The following is a 25,932-nucleotide window of genomic DNA, read 5'->3' as shown; positions in this document are numbered from 1 at the left end:
AGGCTATGTGCCCATACAGTGCGACGTATAGTCCGCACCCTTTCTGGACCGAAATGTCGCACTGTATGGGCACATAGCCTGATGAGCTGAATAAAACATCATCTTTCCAAGCGTGCTGCTTTCATTTTTTGATGGATATCCATCTATCTATATATTTTTACAAATTTGTCTTTACTTTTTTACTTTGAACCTTCTGTGGGACTTTCGCCAACCTGTTTCACAGTTATAAGCCATTGCAATTGCTTATAACTGTCAGTGCTGCACTGACAAGCCCCTGAGACCGTGCTCTGCGCATGGTCTGAGGGGATTACCGTAGCCTGGTGACCCGGATGGCGTCATTACGACATCGGGTCACCATGGCAATGATTAGGCTCCCGCGATGACTTTGTGGGGGCGCCGATCGGAGCAAAAAAGGGGCTCTCCCTCTCTCTACACACCTGCTAAATGCTGCACCGCTCCTGCACTGAGTGCTGGGTGTCAGCATTAGCTGCCACCCAGCGGCGCTCGCACAAAGTCATCTGGACGTACTCGGTACGTCTAAGGTTGGGAACTCCTCTCTTCAAGAAAGCTTACAGCCTGCAGTGACCATGCTGCCACCTCAACACCACCGGAGCTACTGCAACCCCCGACCTACTCTCTGTACTAGGCGTCTGCCATCTTCTGTGTTAGTTGAACACTGCAGTTCATTTTTAATTCTGTTTGGTGTAATACACTAGAAGTATCTGTCATTATGATATACAGCCCTTAAATTGTGCTGCTTACTAAGAAGACAGATCTGCCTCAGGACCACTATTATAAATGTGACATTGTATAAACCCATGTAAAAAATAGGTCACAGATCACTGTTGTAAATGTCATCTTACTGTATATATTACATTCTCTCTCAATAGACAGTAACAGAAAAGGAAAAACAATGGTAACACACAAATCAGGTAAAAATCAATCCCAGAGAGCAGACCTGGGCAAAGTGCAGGTTGAGGAGCTGGAAAACAGAGGCCTACGAGCTGGACCATGCCGCCCATCGTCTCTATCTGTGCTGACTTCATCGGTGGAGGAGGGGCCTCCGTCCACTTAATCCACCAATCAGCGTGTGAAACAGCTGACACGATGATGTCATTTCATCGCCTCAGCTGTGTACTGCAGAGAGTCAACGCACCGGAGACAGGAACAGAAGCAGAGCGCAGGGGGAACGGGACCAAGGTGAGTACATGATGTTCATTTTTTTTTTTTAAATGTATGGGCTGTGTGGGGACTCACAGTATATAAGGGGCTGTGTGAGGGCTCATCTCTATATATATCTAATCATCTTATGTCTGTCTGTAACCGAAATCCCGCGTTGCTGCAATCAGCGACAGGCGCACTGCGCAGGCCAGAATTCGAAGGACACACGCCACCGCTACCCCTCCCGACGGTTGCCGCGGCTCATCTCCGGGGAGGGGAAGCGGGGTTATCACAGATCATTCTTACCCCCCTGGCGCGGTTTCTGCAGCCCCCCCGCTTCTCCATTCCTGCCTTCAGCAGTCACGTGGTACCGCTCATTATACTTTTGAATATGCGCATATTCATGAGTGTAATGAGTGGTATCACGTGACCGCTGAAGGCAGGGAGACCATGGCGAAACGGGGCTGCACAGACTGCGCCAGAAGGGGGTAGGTATAGCGATATTCACCTGTCCTCCGGTCCATCGCTGCTCACTCACCGCTGTCTGCTGCGTCCTCTGTGACGTTTAGCCAGCAGAGGGCACGATGACGTGGTTAGTGCGCGCTGTGCCCTCTGCTGCCTGAACGTCACTGACAGACAACGTGGCAGACAGCGGTGAGCAAGGATGGACCGGGGGACAAGTGAATATCTCAGGTGCCGGGTCCTGAGCAGGAGAGGCGAGTATGGCTTTTTTTGCAGCAGCATATGGGGGCATAGTCTATGGAGCAGCATATGGGGGCATAGTCTATGGAGCAGCATATGGGGGCATAGTCTATGGAGCAGCATATGGGGGCATAGTCTATGGAGCAGCATATGGGGGCATAGTCTATGGAGCAGCATATGGGGGCATAGTCTATGGAGCAGCATATGGGGGCATAGTCTATGGAGCAGCATATGAGGCATATTCTATGGGATGTGAATTGGCCATATTCTAGAATACCCAATGCGTTAGAATCGGGCCATCATCTAGTAAGATATAAAGAAGGGTCTGTACTTGGGTTCAAATGATATATAGGAGGATGTCAGCATACTTAATTCTGCTCAATAGTAAGTGATACAAGTAATATTAATATAATTATCAATATAATAATTATAATATATTCATATTGAGCAGAATTCATTTCAACATATTGGTTCAGCCCTCCACAACAGTCACGGTCTCTCATTTGGCCCCTCGGGAAAATTAATTGCCCACCCCTGGCCATAGAGTAAGGTGTATCCAATCAAATATTATATTAAGTTTCTCTTTATAATTTGCCTTTATAAGGCCTTAGATTGAAGATATGATCTTGTATACAGATACAATTAATGAAATATTGAGATTGTTTGCTCGGACTAGAAGCTGAGACTATAATATACAGTATTACAGGGTGGGCCATTTATATGGATACACCTAAATAAAATGGGAAAGGTTGGTGATATCAACTTCCTGTTTTTGGCACATTAGTATATGGGAGGGGGGAAACTTTTCAAGATGGGTGGTGACCATGGCGGCCATTTTGAAGTTGGCCATTTTGGATCCAACTATTTTTTCCAATGGGAAGAGGGTCATGTGACACATCAAACTTATTAAAAAATCCCCCCCTCAAAAAAAAAACAAGTGGTGTGCTTGGTTTTAACGCAACTTTACTCTTTCATGAGTTATTTACAGCCATCGACATGTCAAAGAGGTTAACATGTGTGGAGGGGATAGAAATTGTGTTGATGTCTGGTGAATGCAGTACCTGAGACATTGCAGCAGATTTCAATGCAAGACACCCAACGCAAGAAAACGGTCACCATTCTCATTTTATTTAGGTGTATCCATATAAATGGCCCAGTCAAAAAGTTTTCCTCACCACTGAACATAATGTTCTGTAAAAACTGAGGGTCCTGTTCCACTTTTTGTTTTGCCCATTCTGCAAATTCATTGCGCCGATCTAGTGAAGGCCATAATTATTTGATCCCTTATTGATTTTGTAAGTTTGCCCACTGATAAAGACATGAACAGTCTATAATTTTAAGGGTAGGTTAATTTTATCATTGAGCGATAGAATATCAAAAATAAAATCCAGAAAATCACATTGTATAAATTATATCCTCAAGGCTCTGTACTAGGACTTCTACTCTTCTCCATCTATAACCTTGGTCTGAAACAACTCAAACTCCCATGGCTTCCAGTACCAACTATATGCTGATGACACTCAGATCTACATCTTTGGCCCAGACGTCACCTCTCTGCTGCCCAGCATTCTGGAGTGTCTACCTGCTATATCCTCCTTCTCTTGCTTCCTCTGGATCAATGTGGACAAATCTCAAAACATCTTCCCTACCTGATCTATGACAATAAATGACATCACGCTTTGACTGTACCAGAAATCCACTGCCTCTGTGTAGCCCTTGACTCTGCCCTGTCCTTTAAGCCGCACATACAAGTTCTCGCCACCTCCAACTCAAAAATATTTCCAGAATCTGTCTTTTGCTCAACCCTCAATCTACTAAAATGCTTGTGCATGCCCTCATCTCCTGCCTCAACTACTGCAACATCCTCCTCTGTGGCCTCCCTGCTAACATTCTTGCACCTCTCAAGTCCGTCCTTAAAGGGAACCTGTCAGCAGGATGGTGCGGAGTAACCTACACACACTGTCAGGTTGACGCAGTTATACTGACTAAAACGATACCCAGGCTGATGAAATCTGTCTTGTGGTTGTTTAATCTTTATTTTCAGTTTTTAATTAATGAGATTCTAGTGCTCCGGATCGCCGATTGCTGCTACTGCGGAGGTGCGGCCGGTGCCTTTTAAAGACAGATTTTTTTCCCCCTGAAATTTACGCTGATAGTCTCGTCTCTCTCCTCCCACTTGTGAATAACCCCCATTTTCAACATGGACATTCTCAAGGTATAATATCTATTAAACAACTGGTCAACCTAAGGGCCTGTCAAACTAAGCGATATCTCTAGCAATATCGCTGTGACGTTATAGCGATATTGCTAGCGATATCGCTGTGTCTGATACTTACCTACGACCCGCTCCCCCGCTGGTTATCGCGGATTGCGCGAGAATGTCCTGGACCGATTCTCGTCGTCCTCTTCCTGTGGCGCTTCCTGTGGAGAGACGAGCGACGAGCGTGGAGCCGGGCGGGAGGACGCAGGATTGCCTAGTGTGACAGGTAAGTAGCGACCCCCGTCCCCAGCGATGTCGCAGGTGAGATCTGCCTGTGTGGCAGCTCACTAGCGACCACTTAGCGATGCACCAGCGACCCTGACAGCGTCATATCGCTGGTCGGGATCGCTGGTGCATCGCTAAGTGTGACAGTACCTTTAAAGTAATGCCGTGTGTACTCAATCGAGGAGATGCAGTTTATATACCTATGACTAGATTTCCTTCTTTCCAATACCTACAAGCTAACAGTTATGTAACAAATCTTCCTGAGCAAGAGTGGAGGCCATACCTGCTTAGACGATTTACTAAATATAATTCTATGTCTGGCCAAATAGCCACCAATTACAAGTTCATCCATGTAGCCTTGAAATATGAGCAATCTTAATTTCTGCTTACAAAATGGCAGAAGGACCCCACTTTGTCCTGTGGCGCCATTCTGAAAGCCCACAAATTCCTCCCTTCAGCTTGTACTCTAGAAATTATATTGAAAATCTGTCATAAAGCCAATTTAACTCCACAAAAAGGACACAAAACAAGGCTATACACAACCCTCCAGGTGTTTTATGTGCCACTCCCCTGAAGCCTATTTGTTTCACTGTCTGTGGACATGCCTGATCATTTGACCCTTCTGGGTCAGAGTACAACAGTTCACCACCACACATCTGACAAACTTTACTCCTGATGAGCCTCTATGGGCCATCTTTGATTATTTAAACTCAAAGGATACAATGGCTAGCACTCAACTTAAAGATTAGAATGACGGTGCTAGTGAAAGGAGTCAGTGGTCCCATAAACAATAGTTAAAAAAAAAAAATAACTGCACACGTACGAGTTGGAAATTATGTTTCAAGTGAGGATTTATTAATAGTGATTGCTGAAGTGACAGGCAAAATGACGTTTCGGCCAGTTAATAGCCTTGATCACAGTCACCCATGTAATGTAGCATCTTAGGTCAAAAATAGTTATTGTCCCTGTGGTGTAGTATTTCACATAATATGACAATAGAATTAGACTTACCGGTAATTCGGTTTGTAGGAAACTTCCACGACAGCCACCTTGGAGGTTGTCTCCCCGCCCTAATGGGGGACAGGAAACACAAAGAGGTTAAATAACCCTCCCCTTCCTGCTGCCTCAGTGTTTTTTCTGAATGTACTAGCATGAATAGTTACCGCCAGTAGAGCAGGAATCATCAGGTAAAAATATTATATAGGGAGGGAAATTAGTGCTGTCGTGGAAGGTTCCTAGAAACCGAATTACCGGTAAGTCTAATTCTATTTTCTCTAGTCACCTTCCACGACAGCCACCTTGGAGTTATACCAACGTTAATTTATTAGGGAGGGACTACGGCTTGCAGGACACGTCTGCCGAACGTCAGATCCCTATTGAAATTCAGTCTATAGTGTCTGGTAAAGGTGTGTACAGAGGACCAGGTGGCAGCTCTGCATATCTGCTCCGAAGACGCGTTTCCTCTTGCTGCCCAGGATGTAGCGATTGATCGAGTAGAGTGAGCTTTCAGCAACTCGGGAGGAGAGAGATGTCTTGACGAATATGCCAGGGAGATGGACTGCTTGATCCAACCCGCTATCGTGCTTTTTGCCGCTTTCTTCCCTTTATTCCATCCTGAATATTGAAGGAACAGATTCTGACTGATTCTGCAATCCTTGGTTGATTCGAGGTAGTGGAGAACCACTCTGCGGACATCCAAGGTATGAAATTTCTCTTCCTTCATATTAGAAGGATTTGGGCAAAATGAGGGCAACACGATATCCTGACTTCTATGAAAGTCTGACACCACTTTGGGCATAAAGGAGGGGTCTAGGCGCAGTACTTTACTGTCCGAGTTGAATAGGAGGTATGGTTCTTGCACTGATAGGGCCTGTAGCTGCCCCACCCGTCTGGCCGATGTGATTGCTAGAAGAAACACTGTTTTGAGTGTGAGAATTTTTAATGGAATTTCTGACAGGGGCTCAAACAGGGCCTGTGTTAGGCTATTGAGTACCAAATTAAGATCCCAGGGGGGAACCCGACTAGGGAGCGAAGGGCGAATTCTGCTTGCCGCAGTCATAAATCGGTTGACCCAGCGGTGTTTGGCTAGGTCTTGGTCAAAAAAGGAGCTAAGGGCAGATACTTGTACCCTTAATGTACTTGGAGCGAGTTCTAAATCTAACCCTTTTTGTAGGAAATCTAGTACCTGGGCAACATTTGAATGGGTGGGGACAGGGGCCCCCGGAAAGCACCAGGAGGAAAAAGGTTTCCATATTTTGCCGTAAATGGAGTTTGTCACCGGTTTCCTACTTTTTTGAAGGGTTCGGATTACTTCATCCGATAGCCCTTTGGCTTTTAGAATGTTGGCCTCAATAACCAAGCTGCTAGGCATAACTTGGTGGGGTTTGGGTGCAGTAAGGGACCCTGAAAAAGGAGGTCGGTCGTTTGGGGTAGGAGCAATGGACCTTCCTGGCCCATGTCCAACAGGGCGCTGCACCAGCTTCGTTCTGGCCACATAGGAGCCACCAGGATTGTCGTGACCCTGTCTGCTCTGATCTTCTGTAATGTTCTTGCCAGCATAGGAATTGGGGGAAAGGCGTAGACCAGTCTGAAGACGCATGGATGGGTGAATGCATTTGTCCCCCGGGCTCCGTACGTGGGACTGAGGGAGAAATAGGTTGTCGCTTTTGTATTTAGCGCACTTGCAAATAGGTCGACTTCTGGGTCTCCCCATCTCGAGGCTAGAGCCTGGAATACCTCCTGGTTCAGACACCACTGTCCCGGATGGACGTCCTTCCTGCTTAGGAAGTATGCCTGGATGTTTTCCGACCCCTTCAGGTGTACCGCAGAACAGGTGCTTCTCTGCCCAGAGGAAGATCCTTGTTGCCACCCTCTTTAGACTGGCGTACTTCGTGCCCCCCTGGTGTCTGAGATATGCCACCGTGGTTAGGTTGTCGGCGTATATCCGAACGTGATGGTTCTTGATAAGGGCAGACTCGGCTTTCAGTGATTCTTCCACTGCCGTCAATTCCCTTAGGTTCGAGGATCTGGATCTTATGTCCTGGGGCCACTGTCCCTGGAAGTATGAATCCTCCACCATGGCTCCCCAGTCTCTCAGACTGGCATCGGTACATAATATCTTCAGAGGAAGCTGATCCCAGCTTATTCCTCGTCTCAAGTTTCGGTAATTCAGCCACCACAAGAGGGCCGATTTTACGTGTCCTGGAAGTGAAATCCTTTTTGATAGGTTGTTTGGATACTTCCTCGCGTTTACCAGGACGCATGACTGGAGGACTCGCGTGTGTGCTTGTGCCCAGGATACCGCCTGAATGCACGATGTCGGTGCCCTTTGTTCTCTGAACCGGACTATTCTCTGCCAAAGGTCTGCTTGACGATCCTCGGGAAGAAAGGACGTCCTCTTTACTTAATCTAAGATGACCCCCAGGAATTTTTTCCTTGGGGGAAGGATAGAGTGCCGACTTCTGGAGATTCGGTATCCACCCTAGGAATTTGAGTATCTGCAGAGTCTTCGATACGTCCTGGTTCAGCCGGGCTACTGATGGAACGACGATCAGCAGATCGTCTAGATATGGCACAATGCATATCCCCTGAAGACAAATTGAGATGACTGCTTCCCTCATGATTTTCGTAAACACTCTTGGTGCCGGGGATACGCCAAATGGCAGGGCATTGAACTGGAGATGGCCGACTCCTTGGTCGTGGGAGACAACGAACCTCAAGAACTCCCAGTGATCCGGATGAATGGGGACATGGTAATAAGCGTCCCTTAGATCTATTGTAGCCATCTGCCAGCCCCGTCCAATAAGAGGGATCGCCGATTTCACTGACTCCATCTTGAACCTTCGATAGTTGATGAAACGGTTCAGGGGTTTCAGATTTATGATGAGCCTGTGCTTCCCTGAGGGTTTTCTTATCAGGAACAGGCGAGAGTAATGTCCTCTGCCAACCTCTTGTGGAGGTACATACGAGATCACTCTTTCCCGTAATAGATCTTCTATTTGAAGCAGCAGGACTTTTTGGAGACTTGGGGACTGTGTCGGGGCGATTCTCAGGGCATGTTCGAACTCCAGTTTCAGCCCAAATTGTATAGTATGCAGGACCCACTGGTTCGAGGTCGTGGCCTGCCATTGGGCGAGAAACTGAGTGAGTCGACCCCCGACCTGGGAGTAATTGTTTCTTCGGGGGCTATTGCTGCTGGGGCATGTTTCTTCCTTTACCCCCTTTCGGGTCGCTCCATCGTCCCGTCTTGCCTTTCCCTCTGAATGCCTTCTGAGAGGTCTGCTTTCTTGAGGGACGAAAAAAAATCGCCTCTTGTTGGCTTTCTGCTCCGGCAGTAATTTGTTTTTGTCGGAAGCCTTCTCAAGGATGTCATCCAAGACAGGCCCGAACACGTGGTCGAAGGGGATGGCACAGAGTTATATCTTGGAGGTGATGTCGCCACCCCATGACTTCAGCCACAAGGCTCTCCTAGCCGAATTTGAAAGGACTAGGGACCTTGCTGCTACCCGTACCGTTTCTCCTGAGGCATCGGCTAAATAACCTGTTGCCTTCTGGAAGATTGAAAGGAAGTCCAAGATTTCCTCTCTGGGGGTACCCCCTGATAGGTGGTCCTCTAACATACGCAGCCAGAAAAACAAAGATCTGGCTACGCAGGTGGATGCAATATTTGCTTTGAGCAGCTTCATAGAAGCTTCCCAGGATTTTTTAAGGTGACTTTCTATTTTGCAATCCATAGGATCCTTCAACTGGGAAGCCCCCTTAGAAGGGAAGGGACGTTTTCTTAGTAACTTTAGACTTGAACGTCTATTTTAGGGATCTCCCAAATCAAATTGTCACCTTCTAGGGGAAAGCGATTTTTTAGCTCAGAGGGCACGCTGAGTGCCTTCTCGGGGGAGAACCACTCCTGAGCTATTAGGTCCTGTATAGCTCCATGAACCAGAAAACCCTTCCTACCTCTGGGTTTCAACCCCCAAGCATCTCATCCTGGACTGAGAGCTTGACCTCCTCCTCCTCCACTCCCATGGTATTTCTTACCATGGAGACCAACTCGTCCATATCCTCAGAGGAGAAATAGTATTTTTTTGCGTCATGTTTGGAGGTGGATGTGGAGCCCTCATTTTCCCACATATCGTCCGATCCTGAGGAATGGACTTCCCCCGAATTTGAGTCTGCTTCCATAGGTGCCCTTTTCCTCTTTTTTGGGGAAGAGCCCTGGGCCACCGGGGGTCTGGGCTGCCATGGTGGTCTGAACCTCCTGTCTATTGAGAGTTTTTATGCTGTCAAACAGGGAGGGTTGCTCGGTGCACAGGATATTCTGCGTACAAGGTTGGCATAGCTTCTTCTTATAGTCAGAAGGAAACCTGGCACCACATATACCACACTTGCGGGGGTTTCTAGGGACAGAGGCCTTGTCTTCCTGTAAGAAGACAGACAAGGCTTACTCAGACCTGTGCCACCAATTTTTTGACAGACATGGGACTGGCCCTGCTACTCACTGTAGGAGGGGGAACGCTGGGCTCCACAGATGCTGCAGTCGAGGGCTTCTCACCATCCATGTCTGCACACACCACAGACATACTGCGCTTACCTGGGGCCGTGGCACCCTTATGTGGGTGTTGCCGCGTTCATTGCTTGGTGTGCCTCCTTCCCCCTGTCCCTGGGGAGGAACCATCGCTCGACCCCTGCTGCCCTTGGATCAATTTCCCGGGTGCCGGCGCGTGTTTCCCATCACAGGACCGCCGGGGGACGCAAACCGGAAGTACGCCGTCACTTCTGGTCGACAGCCCGCCCCCTCAGACGTGCGCACGTGGCTCTCCAGCGCAGCGTGGTAGGAAGGAGGAAACTGGGGAGCTGCTACAGGACCCCGGCAGGCACCATACCGCCCCGCTTTACCCCGGAGGGAGCGGGAGGGGCGGCAGACGTTCCGAGTCAGTCACACCAGCGGTGGAGACGGGAGCAGTGCTTGGAGAAGGAGAGGCGAATCCCCCGACCTCGGCTACCCAGCTGTAAGTGCATAGGGGCTCCACTCGCTGGCTACGGCAGCCCCTTGTAACCTCTTCATGCCCTGATAGGGGACAGGAAAAACACTGATGCAGCAGGAAGGGGAGGGTTATTTAACCTCTTTGTGTTTCCTGTCCCCCATTAGGGCGGGGAGACAACCTCCAAGGTGGGTGTCGTGGAAGGTGACTAGAGAAATGGTGTATCCCCACTGATAAAGACTGGACCTGTGTTAAGGTGAGGTACTCAGAGTAATGGGTTAAATATTGGACAGGGATCTTTTCACAGTTGCTGACAAAAGAAGGTTCCACACAGGTTCTGGTGTGGAGCTGTCACTATCCGTTGGTGGCACAGTGGTAGAAGCTGACACTTCTGTGTCTAAGCGTGGACTAGAAGTTGCCATAACCCGATCGGCTCTGCTACATACAGGCGATGATCAGATCGCCTGTATGTAGCAGAATTGCTGACAACCATAGAGGTCTGCAGGAAACCTCTAGCTATCATGCCTACCCATCGGTGACCAGCGATCACATGACGGGGTCACCGATGGGCGGGATTTCTGGAAGCGCGCTTTAAATGCTGCTGTCAGAGCTTGACAGCGGCATTTAAACGGGTTAACAGGTGCAGGTGGATCGCGATTACACCTGCAGCTGTCCCAGGAACATGTCAGCTGTTCAAAACAGCTGACATGTGCCAGAAGAGATGTCGGCTCACCACCGGAGTCCACATCAAAGGGGAGGACACGACATGTGCCTTACATGTACGGTGCATGTCGTGAAGGGGTTAAATAAAATGTTCCTGCACTGAGATAATCTTATAAATGTGCCCCTGTTGTGTACTGTGTAAGGTCTGTGTCTGACCATACAGGAGCATGGTCTGATCATACTATAGCTCCTGGGCAGGGGAGGAAACAAAATAGAGGATACAGACATTACAAGCAGGGGATTCTTTTTGTGAGGTCAAATATTCCACTGCCTGTTTTTAAACAATGTTTTACTTCAAAGAAAGAATCATTTGTGATCCCATGCTGTCCTGTCTGTATACTTTTTTCCTTCCTCCCCTGCCCAGGAGCTGTGGTATGATCAGACCACGTCCCTGTACGGTCAGACACAGCCATTACACAGCAGGGGCACATTTATAAGATTCTCTCAGCACAGGAACATTTTATATAAACACATCGTATTGTGGAAATTATCATCATTCCAAGATCTATTGATTAAAAATCAACTTTTGTTTGTGGGAAAACCTCTTTAATTATATCATGAAAAGTAGTGCAAATCTCCTTCAATAAATAAATTATCCGTCATTTGTATTATATGGGACTTCACTGCAACCCTATCAAAGTATCCCGGGGAGAAGAGGAGAAGCGGTGCTAAACAGGAAAATCACTTAGTCTTAAAGAACTTTGTAAATTTACAACGTGAGATTTTAAAAAATTTCCTGCCCATTAGCAAGAGCAGGTACTTTCCCCGGCTATCACACACAGGCCATGACACAGTAACAGTGGGGATAAAATACATACAGATAGGGAATCTAGAATGTGAGCTCCATTGGGGACAGAGATTTGTCTGTAAAATGATGTGGAATATGATGGCGCTATATAAGCAATTAAAGATAAATAAAATAAATAGTAAGTTACTATCAGAATATCCTACTGCCAAGGAAAGCCTCTCTAAACAAGATTTATATACATGTTGAACAAGCAAAGCATTTCAGAACACATACGGAGAATCAGAGCACAGCTTATTCCAGCTATTGTGGAGATTTCTAGTCATATTAAAGGGATTAGGAAGGTATTAATAAGCGACTCAGAGGGCCAAAACCATGGCGATGTCAGACTTCTTATGGGATGAAAAGTAATTTACTTTGTTTTGCAACAATCCCATTCTTTATGTGTATGGAACTTATTGGTAATACTGGATAAGTCAATCAGAATGACAAGGACCTATGGCTTTTAATAACTATTTTCTGAACATGTCTTCCTAGACAACTTTAAATCACTCACACTGAGAGCTTAGATACTTTGAGGCATAGAAAGAAAGAAAAGCAGCAATAATGTGCAAGTATGCTTATACGTGCTCAGAGCAGAGCAATTAATTTCAGGATCTAATTTTTAATAAAGAAATTCCTGACGGCAATAGGATATACAAGTCCACTGCTGAGCACCAAAGCCAGGGGTAAGGGTATGCACCCACGATCTGGAGTTGCTGCGGGTTTTAGGCTGCGTATTTATGCAGCATCAAACCCGCAGCAGCCAGATGTTACAGCATAGTGGATGGTATTTCGAGAAAGCCCATGTCCACTGTGCATGCATGGACGCCTGCAGATCACCCACGGAGACCGACATGTGTTGAACCTTTCCAGACCACAGCATGTCAATTACATCATTAGAAATGCATTGGATGTGGTAAATCTGCACGGTTCAGTCAACACATGAGGATTTACCTGCATTCAACAGACGGCAGCGCTTTGGATGCAGCCAACATGCTCTGCGTCCAAAGCGCTGCTAGTTCCGGTCCGTGGGCGCCCAGCCTAAGGCCAAGAAATGCCTCTAGCTAAAGCCCCCTTCACACATAGCGAGATCGCTAGCGGTATCGCTAAAGCGTCACCGATTTTGTGACGTAACAGCGAAATCGTTAGCGATCTCGCTACATGTGACACTTACCTGCGATCGGCCCCCTCGCTGGATATCGCTGATGGCGCGAGAACGGGATGGTCCATTTTCTCATCGCCAGCTTCCTGCTGGCGCCGACGCATGGACGTGGGCGGAAGACGTCAGCAGAGCTGCGTGTGACAGGTAAGTAATGACCGCTGCTGCATTGCTGGTGAGATCTGCCTGTTTGTCAGCGCACTAGCGACTATTTAGCGATGCACCAGCGATCCTGACCGGGTCGTATCGTTGTCGGGATCGCTGGTGCATCGCTAAAGGTACTGTCACACTTAGCAATGTACCAGCGATATGACGCGGTCAGGATCGCTGGTACATCGCTAAGTGGTCGCTAGTGAGCTGCCACACAGGCAGACCTCACCAGCGACATCGCAGGGGTCGGGGGTCTCTACTTACCTGTCACACTAGGCGATCCTGCGTCCTCCCGCCCGGCTCCACGCTCGTCTCTCCACAGGAAGCGCCGCAGGAAGCTGACGACGAGAAGCGGTCCAGGACGTTCTCGCACAATCAGCGATAGCCAGCGGGGGAGCGGGTTGTAGGTAAGTATTAGACAGCGATATAGCTAGCAATATCGCTATAACGTCACAAGTTATAGCGATATTGCTAGCGATATCGCTTAGTGTGACAGTACCTTAAGTGTAACGGGACCTTAAGACAATTGTTCACTTTACACCAACCTCATGGGATCTAAATGCAAACAGATCAGGATATGATCTTGCATTGACACAGAGCAAACACTAAACCTGGAGGGGTGGGAAGTGCTGTAAACACTGTGCAGATATCCGAGCCTCAGGCGACAGTGCCGCACGCAGCAAGCCTAACTGCAGTGTGCCATCAACCTTCTATACAGCCTTGCAAGTAGGAAGATCTGTAAAATACACTTACAATAAATAAATACATCACTTGTTTAACAATGGTAGATTATTTTTCAAACTAAATAAAAATAAAGTAAAAGATTTGCAAAACAAATCTCCGTACAGCTATTTGCATAGAACTGACCTCCGCTTCACAAATTGGCTCTAAAGAATTGAATTTTGTCAAAGCAAACAAGAAAAATCAGCACTTTAGTAAAAAACCACAAGCAGCCAATGTGTGCTATATCCTGCTGGCATGGAACTGTGTTTTTGATCAGCATCTACAGGAATTAATAATTCTTATATACTGTATTCTACCTTACCAGCACAATGGATGGGATTTATAGAAAGCCTATTCCCACTGTGCCTCTATTTAGCATGGTGCAGTAAAAAAAAAAAAAAAAAAATGCAATGTATATGGAACCAGTCTTCTAGCGGCCATACAAAAATGTATGTACAATCATTAGGGGTTAACTACACAAAAAGATACCCAGTACATTTCATTATTACACCGCACCCCTGCATTATTAAATCTTCATGGCTAAATCTTGTGATGAAGGCTGGAGCTAAACAGCACTGTGGCAACGTCCTAATCTATTAATACTAGTATTTCATAATCCTAAACTATGCAAAGGCTTAAATGTAAGAACTGGATCTACGGCACTCATCAAATGGGCAAAATCCTCCAGAAATGTACGCCTGGAGGGTTCAGGACTACAGCAATTGTACGTCTCAGAAAAGATAGAAACAAAGCCTTGAAAACAATCCTCATCCCAAGGCAGAAAAATGCCCATTTCTATCCAGTAGCATCAAAACAGCAACCGCTAAGAAATGTTTCACAGTGCTACATTGTGATCTTGTCATGTAACGAGACCTATTGTTTAAATCAAGTACAATCAAAGAAGATGACCTCCAGTCTAGTGATGTCTATGGGGCTGCTGGGTCAAGTACTGTCAGGACAAGATGGCTGCCTTCATACAAAAGTTAGGTAACAAACAAAAAAAATAACATTAATTAGGGAATAAAAGAATAGGAGGGAACCTAAAGCCTCCATGAAGAGTCCTATTCCATGAAGTATTTGATATAAAAAAGCTTTGGAGCTATTGGCGGAAAAACATTTAAATTTACAGCTGCTGATAAGCAAATTCCCGAGGACTAGTCTCTGCATCAGGTGCCGTATTCTCGCCCACAGAGTGACTGACACCTTCTACGCTCTGTCACAGCCTCAGTACAGGACATTGTGTGACTTCACAAGAATCCCTGCACTAAGGCTAGAACTGGGCACAGTGAAAACAGAGGTCAGATTTTTTTTTCCACTGGACACTTGAGTAAAACATAGCGATAGGGCTCTGTATGAATGAGAATGGTGTCAGTTTGGGGGGCTTCCCATATGCTCACAGGCACCTATCCCATCTATCTAGGACATGCCTTCTGTCAGTTTAACAAGTCAGTGTCCATGTGTATTCTAGAGCGATTACTTCCCCAGACAAAACTATTGTGCTTTGCTAATTAAAAGTAATTAGCCTTTTATCTATAATGACATCTCCTTTAGTTATTTAGTTCCTTCTGTATTCCCTGAGCACCACATTAACTGTTTAGAGCCTGGAGGTTGCAGCTATTTTGAGTATAGAGCTCAATGTGGGTGTGTGTATGTATGTATGTATGTCCAGGATTGGCATCCGCACCGTCGCAGTTACAGCCACAAAATTTTGCACAGTCACACGTCTGGACCCTGAGAGCGTCATAGGCTATGTTGTGAGGCGAAATTTTAACCCCGTGCGTTCCAATTCACCAATTTTGCCCCTATCTACATAATGGGGAAAAAGTGAAAGGAAAAGTGTTGGAGGCAAATTGACAGCTGCCAGATGTAAACAAGGGGGACTTAAAGAATGAGAGCGATGGCGCCAAAGAGTATATACCGTACAGTTGCTAAGGTGGGGCCCTGACATGGGATACTCACCACACACGGGGATATGAACACACACACAAAATGCGCCACACACTACCACGTGCTTCAACACATAAACCACCCTCAGCACACATTTCACCACACATACACCAACCTCGCCACATAAAAGTCGAAACACAAAAGTCGCCACTCAAAACTCGCCACGCTGTCCCAGAGCTGTTTAAAAGATGAAAAATGACCTGTGATTGGTTGCTATCAGCAACAGTTTTCTTTGTAGACAGTTGTGATATTCTTATCATTGCTATGGTGTTATCGTCCTTCTGTAAAGCTGGAAATAACACAATTTATTACCGTGCCAACACAGACCACCCTCTGACACAGACTGCAGGGGGAGCCCAGTATCACAAAGGATAGGATTAGATACACAGCTCAGCAGTCAGTATCACGCAGGATAGGATTAGATATGCAGCTCAGCAGTCAGTATCACACAGGAGAGGATTAGATACACGGCTCAGCAGTCAGTATCACACAGGAGAGGATTAGATACACGGCTCTGCAGTCAGTATCACACAGGAGAGGATTAGATACACGGCTCTGCAGTCAGTATCACACAGGAGAGGATTAGATACACGGCTCTGCAGTCAGTATCACACAGGAGAGGATTAGATACACGGCTCTGCAGTCAGTATCACACAGGAGAGGATTAGATACACGGCTCTGCAGTCAGTATCACACAGGAGAGGATTAGATACACGGCTCTGCAGTCAGTATCACACAGGAGAGGATTAGATACACGGCTCTGCAGTCAGTATCACACAGGAGAGGATTAGATACACGGCTCTGCAGTCAGTATCACACAGGAGAGGATTAGATACACGGCTCTGCAGTCAGTATCACACAGGAGAGGATTAGATACACGGCTCTGCAGTCAGTATCACACAGGAGAGGATTAGATACACGGCTCTGCAGTCAGTATCACACAGGAGAGGATTAGATACATGGCTCTGCAGTCAGTATCACACAGGACAGGAATATATACACGGCTCAGCAGACAGTATCACACAGGATAGGATTAGATACGCAGCTCAGCACACAGAATAGTATTAGATACACGGCTCAGCAGTCAGTATCACAGGATAGGATTAGATACGCGGCTCAGCACACAGTATCACACAGGATAGGATTAGATACGCAGCTCAGCACACAGTATCACACAGGACAGGATTAGATGCACGGTTTTTATGTGCAATATAATCATAATTTGTTATAGCTAGCCACAGTTGGTTACTATGACCAGGCAACGCCGGGCTCTTCAGCTAGTACATACACATATATATATATATATATATATATATATATATAATCAACAGCGAAAGCCATAACTGTTACGTTTTTGTATTTAACACAACCATTTTGCGGTACATATAATGTATAGAATGACTTTTATTAAAGGGTTATTCCCAAGATGGTAAACGTACACCCTATTAGGGTACCGTTACACTTAGCGATGCACCAGCGATCCCAACAACGATATGGATCGCTGGTGTATCGCTAAGTGGTCGCTAGTGAGCTGCCACACAGGCAGATCTCACCAGCGACATAGCAGGGGTCGGTACTTACCTGTCAGACGCGGCGATCCTGACGTCCTCTCGCCCGCGTCCACACGTCGCTCGTCTGCGCCACAGGAAGACCAGCAGGAAGCTGACGACGAGAAATGATCCAGGACCTTCTCGCGCGATCAGCGATAACCAGCGGGGGAGCCGGTCGGCAGTAAGTATCACATGTAGCAATATCGCTGCTACGTCACAAAATCGGTGACATTATTACAGCGATATTGCTAGTGATATCGCTATGTGTAACGGGGGCTTTAGTCTAATAGTGGATAACTTACTAATTGCTGCCATCTGACTGTTAAGACACCCAGACAATTCAGACAGTTGGGTTCTGGACCCCAGGACCGAGGGTCTGCAGAAAATCTACCTGACTGGAGTGGAGGGGGCGCATGCTCGACCTCTGCGCCATTCAATGATCCATTTCATGAGACTGTGGGTGAAAGTAAAGTACTACTTCGTGGTACATATGACTTACTGATTAACCTCAACAATTGTTTTATTTAATAAAAGTATCTTGTAACAGAAAAAAAAAAATAGATCTATATTTTTGCTTTATATTTTGGTAATGCCACTAGGTGAATCTATAGTGTGATCACCTGAATACCTTAATAAAACACTGCAGTACTCCTGTGCCGCAGTGCATTGGGTGCAAGAACAAAACTGGCAGGTACCCTATTAATAAGGGTACCCCGAAGGCAGATATAGGGGCCTTATTAAAGGCACTGGCAAGCCAAGTTCAGTCACAGAGGGGCATGGATGGGGTGACAAAGGAAACTGCTTGCTTCTGTCCAACTATGGTATCAGGTGTTAACTGCATGGATAGGGGAAAAGCTACAAATAGATTATGGGGGAAAAAAAAAAAACCCGAACATTCTTCATCTGTGAACCTAATGACAGGTGATCGGTGGGGATCCACACTGGACTTCAATGGGCTGTGCTGAAGTTACCACCAATCCATTCTAAAGATTGGCTGGGGTCCCAGACGTCTGCCACAATGTGATTTACAGGGTATTCGCATCACATATTATGCAAACACATAAAACAAATATTAGTGGGTGCATCAGCCGCCATCATGCAGCCGAATCTGTCATCACATGGAGTAACACAAAATGCAGAAACAGCGGAGAAGACAGACTTGTCAGCACTCAAATGACAGACCTTAAGTCACACTATATGGAATGATGACATTTAATTCGGCTGGCCACCTATAGCACCATTTTAAAAAAAAATGCATGTATTTACTGCTAAAAATTTATTATTGATATTGCTACTATTCTTTTGCATTGTTTGGCTTTTACACGTCTCCCCCCCCTCCCCCACACACATTTAACTTTGCTGTGGTCCTGAATGAACGGAGACCTCAGAAGAAGAGAGAAAACTTATAAACTGTAATCAGACTGTCAGAGAAGCTTACTGATAGATTCTCAGTTAATCAAACCCAAATGCAGACTTTAGTACACAAAAAAAAAAAAAATAAAAAAAAAAAAAAAAAAAACAGCCTCCACCGAAAGGCAAAAAACTATTTTAATGCTATGGGAAATAAAGAATATTGGGGTATTATACAGACAGCCATCATAGCAATGTGCTATAAAACCTTAACCTACTAGTGACGGAGCAGCTCTACCACCTGTATGCCAGAGGTAACTGGAGTAGAAGTAAAGGAACTTCACTTCTGCTCCTCCTGTCCCACCAGGCAGCTCTACAAGTGAGACCACGCTGCTCCTCCTGTCCCACCAGGCAGCTCTACAAGTGAGACCACGCTGCTCCTCCTGTCACCACCAGGCAGCTCTACAAGTGAGACCACGCTGCTCCTCCTGTCACCACCAGGCAGCTCTACAAGTGGGACCACGCTGCTCCTCCTGTCACCACCAGGCAGCTCTACAAGTGGGACCATGCTGCTCCTCCTGTCACCACCAGGCAGCTCTACAAGTGAGACCATGCTGCTCCTCCTGTCACCACCAGGCAGCTCTACAAGTGAGACCATGCTGCTCCTCCTGTCACCACCAGGCAGCTCTACAAGTGAGACCATGCTGCTCCTCCTGTCACCACCAGGCAGCTCTACAAGTGAGACCATGCTGCTCCTCCTGTCACCACCAGGCAGCTCTACAAGTGAGACCATGCTGCTCCTCCTGTCACCACCAGGCAGCTCTACAAGTGAGACCATGCTGCTCCTCCTGTCACCACCAGGCAGCTCTACAAGTGAGACCATGCTGCTCCTCCTGTCACCACCAGGCAGCTCTACAAGTGGGACCATGCTGCTCCTCCTGTCACCACGAGGCAGCTCTACAAGTGAGACCATGCTGCTCCTCCTGTCACCACGAGGCAGCTCTACAAGTGAGACCATGCTGCTCCTCCTGTCACCACGAGGCAGCTCTACAAGTGAGACCATGCTGCTCCTCCTGTCACCACGAGGCAGCTCTACAAGTGAGACCATGCTGCTCCTCCTGTCACCACGAGGCAGCTCTACAAGTGAGACCATGCTGCTCCTCCTGTCACCACGAGGCAGCTCTACAAGTGAGACCATGCTGCTCCTCCTGTCACCACGAGGCAGCTCTACAAGTGAGACCATGCTGCTCCTCCTGTCACCACGAGGCAGCTCTACAAGTGAGACCATGCTGCTCCTCCTGTCACCACGAGGCAGCTCTACAAGTGGGACCATGCTGCTCCTCCTGTCACCACCAGGCAGCTCTACAAGTGGGACCATGCTGCTCCTCCTGTCACCACCAGGCAGCTCCTCCTGTCACCACCAGGCAGCTCTACAAGTGAGACCATGCTGCTCCTCCTGTCACCACCAGGCAGCTCTACAAGTGAGACCATGCTGCTCCTCCTGTCACCACCAGGCAGCTCCTCCTGTCACCACCAGGCAGCTCTACAAGTGAGACCATGCTGCTCCTCCTGTCACCTCTCAGGCCACTGATTCTCCGAAGTGTAAAGCACTGCAGTTTCTTAGCCTGCTGACCAGTGCCGGGCTGCCGTGTAGGCTCCTCCATACAGGGTTAACCTTGAGCAGCGGCTCTTCTTACCATGGCGAATCCGGACAGCAGCGCCGAGGTGCGGCTGGAGGCTTTGAGCTTGGCCCGGCTCAGGTAGAGCTTCCTCCAGGACAGCGCCTGCATCGAGTGCTCGTTCAGACTCATGAGCTCCACGTAGCTCCGGCTAATCCACTCCGGGTAGGACAACTCCTCCTCCTTCACCTCCTGCTGGGGCCGCGGGCGGGATCTCTGTGCTGCTGGACTGCACTCCGGTAACATTTGCCCCCAGCCTAGTAGAGCTCGCCCACCCGCCTCATGGTACACACCGGGGAACGTGCGGCCTCCCAGGGAGAGATACTGCTAGCAGCATCACAGGCCTGTGCCAGAGAGGGCGTCACCCGCCCTGTCCCTCAAGTCTGACTCACAGCGAATTGTCGCCTTACTTCTGCTAACCAGCTACATGGTGGTCGCTACTTCCGCCAACCAACAGAGGCGTGCAGGAGCCTTCACACTAGTCTGCAGAGAGCAATTACTGCTTTGGTCCTTGTCCGCCCCCTGCTGGCTGGAGGACTAATGGCTGCCTATTCTTTATTTGTTGTTATGCTGTCTGTCACCCCCAAAACGATAACCACCTGCTACAGGTATGGCAGCCCAATAAAAAGTAAATGGAGTGTCGGTTTTAGTAGTTTAGTTACCAGAAAAGAAAGGAAAAAAAACGTTATTTCACATGCAAATGAGGGGGCGTCAGCACACCTATGATTGGGTGCAGGCAGTGCTGCTTGTGGGCTGTCAGTCAAAATAAGGCAACGTGCTCAGTATGAAAATTGGAGGTCATGCTGGTGCACAAAGCTCTTGTGTAGAGGTCCGGGTGGCAGGCTGGGGCGGAGGGTAGCGTGCTGTGGTATTTAGGTGGTGTGGCTGGTAGGCGGCGGAGGTGTGCTGTACTCACAGGAATGGGGGTGGCCCGCTTCTTGGCGTCAACAGGCACGAGACAGAGGCAGGAATTGTATTCAACAGGTTTGCTTTTATTGGCCGCCCTCACGAGGACCAGAACAAAACACGACAGATGTTTCACACTGTTGTCCTCCTGCAGACAGGCCCGGGTACCTTCACTTATAATACTTTCTCCGTCAGGCGTACTTCGTGGCTCTATCCGCCGTGGCTGCCCTAGGCCAATCCACCACGGCGTTTCACCTTACAAAGTCCACCAATAATCCAGGTCCTCACAGGCCGTCTCTGCCTGTGACCAATGTCCTATAGGGTCTCCCCCAGTGACCGTTTCCACTGTCCAAAGTCTCTGAGGGGTCTTCTTTGTGTGACAGACTCTCCTAACCTGTGAGCTCCCCTGGCTGACTGAAGCTTCTGGAAGCTTACCTCAGAATTTATTCAGACAGACCAGGTAGCCCCACCCTCTGTCACCTGACAGTCACCTCTGCCCAATCAGAGTCACCTTGACCTCTGGCAGTTATGTAACACTCAAATGACAGTTACATAATCACTGCCATCGGTGCTCTCTAGTGACCTCTGATGGGCAGTCTGCCACATGACACCTGCTGTTAAACTGTCTCCCATCACAGACAGAACCGTACCCAGCTCAACCTCCCCACACTTGGGTCAGCGGTGTACCATAGCCTCCTCAGGGGCAAGCTAAAAAGAATGAAGAAGAGGAATACATAAAAAGAATGAACATAATTTCCGGAATATTATATGCTCTGTACTTGCTAGATTACAGGGGAATGAGCACATATTACATTTAAACAGAAGCAGGGGTGTACGTAGAAATAATGGGGCCCGATAGCAGAAGTTCTATTTGCCTCCCAATCCCCCCCCCCCAAAAAAAACCTTAACAAATCTACAGGTCGTCAGGCATCTAGGAAATAGCGACCACAATATTGTACAGTTTCACTTGTCTTTCACAAGGGGGACTTGTCAGGGAGTCACCAAAACCCCGAACTTTAGGAAGGCAAAGTTTGACCAGCTTAGAGATGCCCTTAATCTGGTTGACTGGGACAATGTCCTCAGAAATAAGAATACAGATAATAAATGGGAAATGTTTAAGAACTTCCTATAGACACTGTAAGCGGTTTATACCATGTGCGAATAAAAGGACAAGAAATAGGAAAAACCCAATGTGGCTAAACAAAGAAGTAAGAGGGGCAATTAACAGTAACAAGAAAGCATTTAATCTACTAAAGCAGAATGGCACCGTTGAAGCTCTAAAAAACTATAGGGAGAAAAAAACTTTATCTAAAAAACTAATTAAAGCTGCCAAAAAGGAAACAGAGAATCACATTGCTAAGGAGAGTAAGACTAATCCCAAACTGTTCTTCCCAGTGATGGCAAACCTTTCTGAGACCGAGTGCCCAAACTGCAACCTAAAACCCAATTATTTATGACAAAGTGCCACCAGGGCAATTTTGTATGATGAAAATGTGTAGGGGCTGTCTCAAGAGTGTCCGCAGCTGCCAACTCTCTTCCCTGTACAGCGCTTGCCGTCCCTAAACCCTGATAATCAATTCTATTATGTAAACAATTCATTGATTTTAAACTTAGGGTACCGTCACACATAGCGACTCACCAGCGATCCCGACAACAATATCAACGTGTCAGGATCGCTGGTGAGTCGCTATGTGATCGCTGGTGAGCTGTCACACAGTAAAGCAAAAGACAATTTCTGTCAAAATTGACACAATTCAAATCTCACCCAAAAAATATGTATCTAAAGAAATTGGTGGAATTAAAACATAACTTTTAATATGTAAATTAAAAGGACTAAATAATATGTGTCACCCAAGTGTGATTTAAGATATCAATAAAAAAATGCTAAGTTGGTGGTTACACTCTCAAAAGAAAGGAAACCACCTAAATGCATCAAACAGGATGTAAAATGTTACCTAATGGTATATAATAGGCAACAGATTATCAAAAGGATACAGCATTAGTTAACAATTCAGCACATAATGCCGTAGCCAATTACACACATATATTCATACCTAGACCAAGAAAAAAACATACATTTATGGCCACAAAAATAACAATAGGTGAGATATGAATCAAAAAGGAACAAGCTCACCAGATTAGATGAAGGGCCGGGAGTCTCCAAGGATTCTCTGTATAATCACAGGAAGGTAGCAATGGGAGGACAATACCCTGTCAATTCCCTAAAATGCTAACCATAATCTAATCCCCAAACTCCCGCCCTGACAAGGGCAGTCCACAGCTCACCCTATATTGCACATGCCCTGCACTTTCCCTGAGGGGAGTGTCCCAACGCGTTTCATCCAAGTAAAGCCCCCGTTACACACTGCGATATCGCTAGCAATATCGCTGTAAAGTCACAGATTTTGTGACGTTGCAGCGATATTGCTAGTGATATCGCTGCATGTGATACTTACCTCCGACCAGCTCCCCTGCTGGTTATCGCTGATCGTGCGAGAAGCTGCTGGACCATTCCTCGTCAGTCACTTCCTGCGGCGCTTCCTGCTGTGACGACAAGCGACGCGTGGAGCCGGGCGGGAGGACGCAGGATCGCCGCGTCTGACAGGTAAGTAGCGATCCCCGTCCCCTGCGATTTTGCTGGTGAGATCTGCCTGAGTGGCAGCTCACTAGCGACCACCCAGTGATTCACCAGTGATCCTGACCGCGTCATATCGCTAGTCGGGATCGCTGGTGAGTCGCTAGGTGTAACGGTACCCTTACTCTTCAGGGGCCTAACTTTTTATAAAGTGCCATAGTGCTATAACTCTAGAAACATGAATCCTCCTACTCTTAGTGCTGTCTGCCAGGAGGACACCCCCCTAAGAGAAAGTGCAGGGCATATGCAATATAGGGTGAGCTGTGGACTGCCCTTGTCAGGGCGGGAGTTTGGGGATTAGATTATGGTTAGCCTTTAGGGAATTGACAGGGTATTGTCCTCCCATTGCTACCTTCCTGTGATTATACAGAGAATCCTTGGAGACTCCCGGCCCTTCATCTAATCTGGTGAGATTGTTTTTTTTTAATTCATATCTCACCTATTATTATTTCTTGTGGCCATAAATATATGTTTTTTTCTTGGTCTAGGTATGAATATATGTGTGTAATTGGCTATGGCATTATGTGCTGAATTGTTAACTAATGCTGTATCCTTTTGATAATCTGTTGCCTATTATATACCATCAGGTAACATTTTACATCCTGTTTGATGCATTTAGGTGGTTTCCTTTCTTTTGAGAGTTTAACCACCAACTTAGCATTTTTTTATTGATACCTTTGAGCTGTCACACAGACAGCTTCACCAGCGATCAGCACAAGCGACGCCGAGCGCCCGGTGTCGCTGTGTACTTTAGTTATCAGCGCGCTCATGCAGGGAGCTGGTAACTAAGGTACACATCGGGTTTCTAAGGGACGTGCATCACTTAGAAACCCGATGTGTACCTTACTTACCAGCTCCCTGCATCAGCACGCTGGTAACTAAGGTACACATCGGGTTTCTAAGGGACGCACGGTGCTTAGAAACCCTGCGTTTACCTTAGTTACCAGCTGATCGCTGGTCTCCCGCCTGTCACACGCAGCGATGCATGAGGGCCAGCGGGAGACCAGCGATCAAAGAAATGTCCAGGGCTTTCCAAGAGCGATCAGCGATACCGGCAGGGGGCCGGTCGCTGATCGCTGTCACACACAGCAATCTCGCTGGTGAGATCGCTGTTGCGTCACAAAACTTGTGACTCAGCAGCGATCTCGCTAGCGAGATCGCTATGTGTGACGGGGCCCTTACCTTTGCAGTCTTCTCTTCTGTACAGCAGGGGGGCTTCAAGCTCATGCGTGCTTATCACACACTGAAAATGAGCCACTCACACTGCCCTTTCCAGACACTGAAGTTGGATTGATCTTTATGGGGAAAAAAATGCAGAATATTAGATAGATAGAAAGATAGGTTGACAGATAGATAGATTTTAGCATGGAATGCAAGCAGATTCCATGCTGAAATCCACTGCTACATTTCACAGTGTGACTATCTCCAGTCACACAAATGTGATAACACTTACTGTATCTGGCTGCTGCTGACTTCCTAATCCTGGCATGGAGATGGTTGGCTTGGGAAGCTGGCTGGCTTGTGGATAGCACCTGGCAAGAATGGCAGGCTAGGAGGCTTCACTGTGATCTGAAAAAGTATAAATATTTGCTGGGGCTCCACATTTGACAAAAAAAAATATATATATTTAAAAAAAAAAAATTAAAAAAAATAATCGCTGGCGGTCCAGGTGCTGAGATTGCTAACAGCCGCCAAACTAGTAACAGGTACACACTTTATCTTTTAATTACTGTGCTCACCACCTGCCCAATTAGAATAGTCCCATAGCCAGTAGTTATGTTCCCATCCTGATTTCTTTCTTGTAGCAATATGCCCCATCATTGTTCCCTTCTTTTAGTAATGTGTCTCATCCTGATTCCCTTCATGTAGAAATGTACAATCATGATCCGATCGATTCATGCAGAAATATGCCCCATCATGATCCCCTTCATGCAGGAATATGCCCCGTCATGATCCCCTTCATGCAGAAATATGCCCCATCATGATCCCCTTCATGC

General features: G+C 47.1%; 1 protein-coding gene across 2 annotated transcripts in view; it reads right to left on the bottom strand.

Annotated features, from left to right (window-relative positions):
- Positions 1-21,018, bottom strand: part of LOC141098320 (calcium release-activated calcium channel protein 1) — a 30,095-nt gene extending 9,077 nt beyond the window's left edge. The window contains exon 1 of one of the 2 annotated variants that reach the window (XM_073585984.1): positions 20,805-21,018. Coding sequence is in view for 1 of the 2 variants with exons in the window: in XM_073585983.1 (XP_073442084.1) it covers positions 20,413-20,640 (228 nt within the window). In the remaining variant the exon portion in view is untranslated. Of the gene's footprint in view, positions 1-20,412 lie in introns of both variants that reach the window. The other variant, XM_073585983.1, reaches the window with a different exon arrangement.
- Positions 21,019-25,932: the final 4,914 nt, after the last annotated feature.

Source organism: Dendrobates tinctorius, unplaced genomic scaffold, assembly GCF_039654945.1.
Source record: "Dendrobates tinctorius isolate UK_male_01 unplaced genomic scaffold, ASM3965494v1 ptg000090l, whole genome shotgun sequence".
Taxonomy (NCBI): domain Eukaryota; kingdom Metazoa; phylum Chordata; class Amphibia; order Anura; family Dendrobatidae; genus Dendrobates; species Dendrobates tinctorius.
The sequence above is the reverse complement of the archived record's forward strand: the minus strand, read 5'-3'. Positions and strand labels throughout refer to the sequence as shown.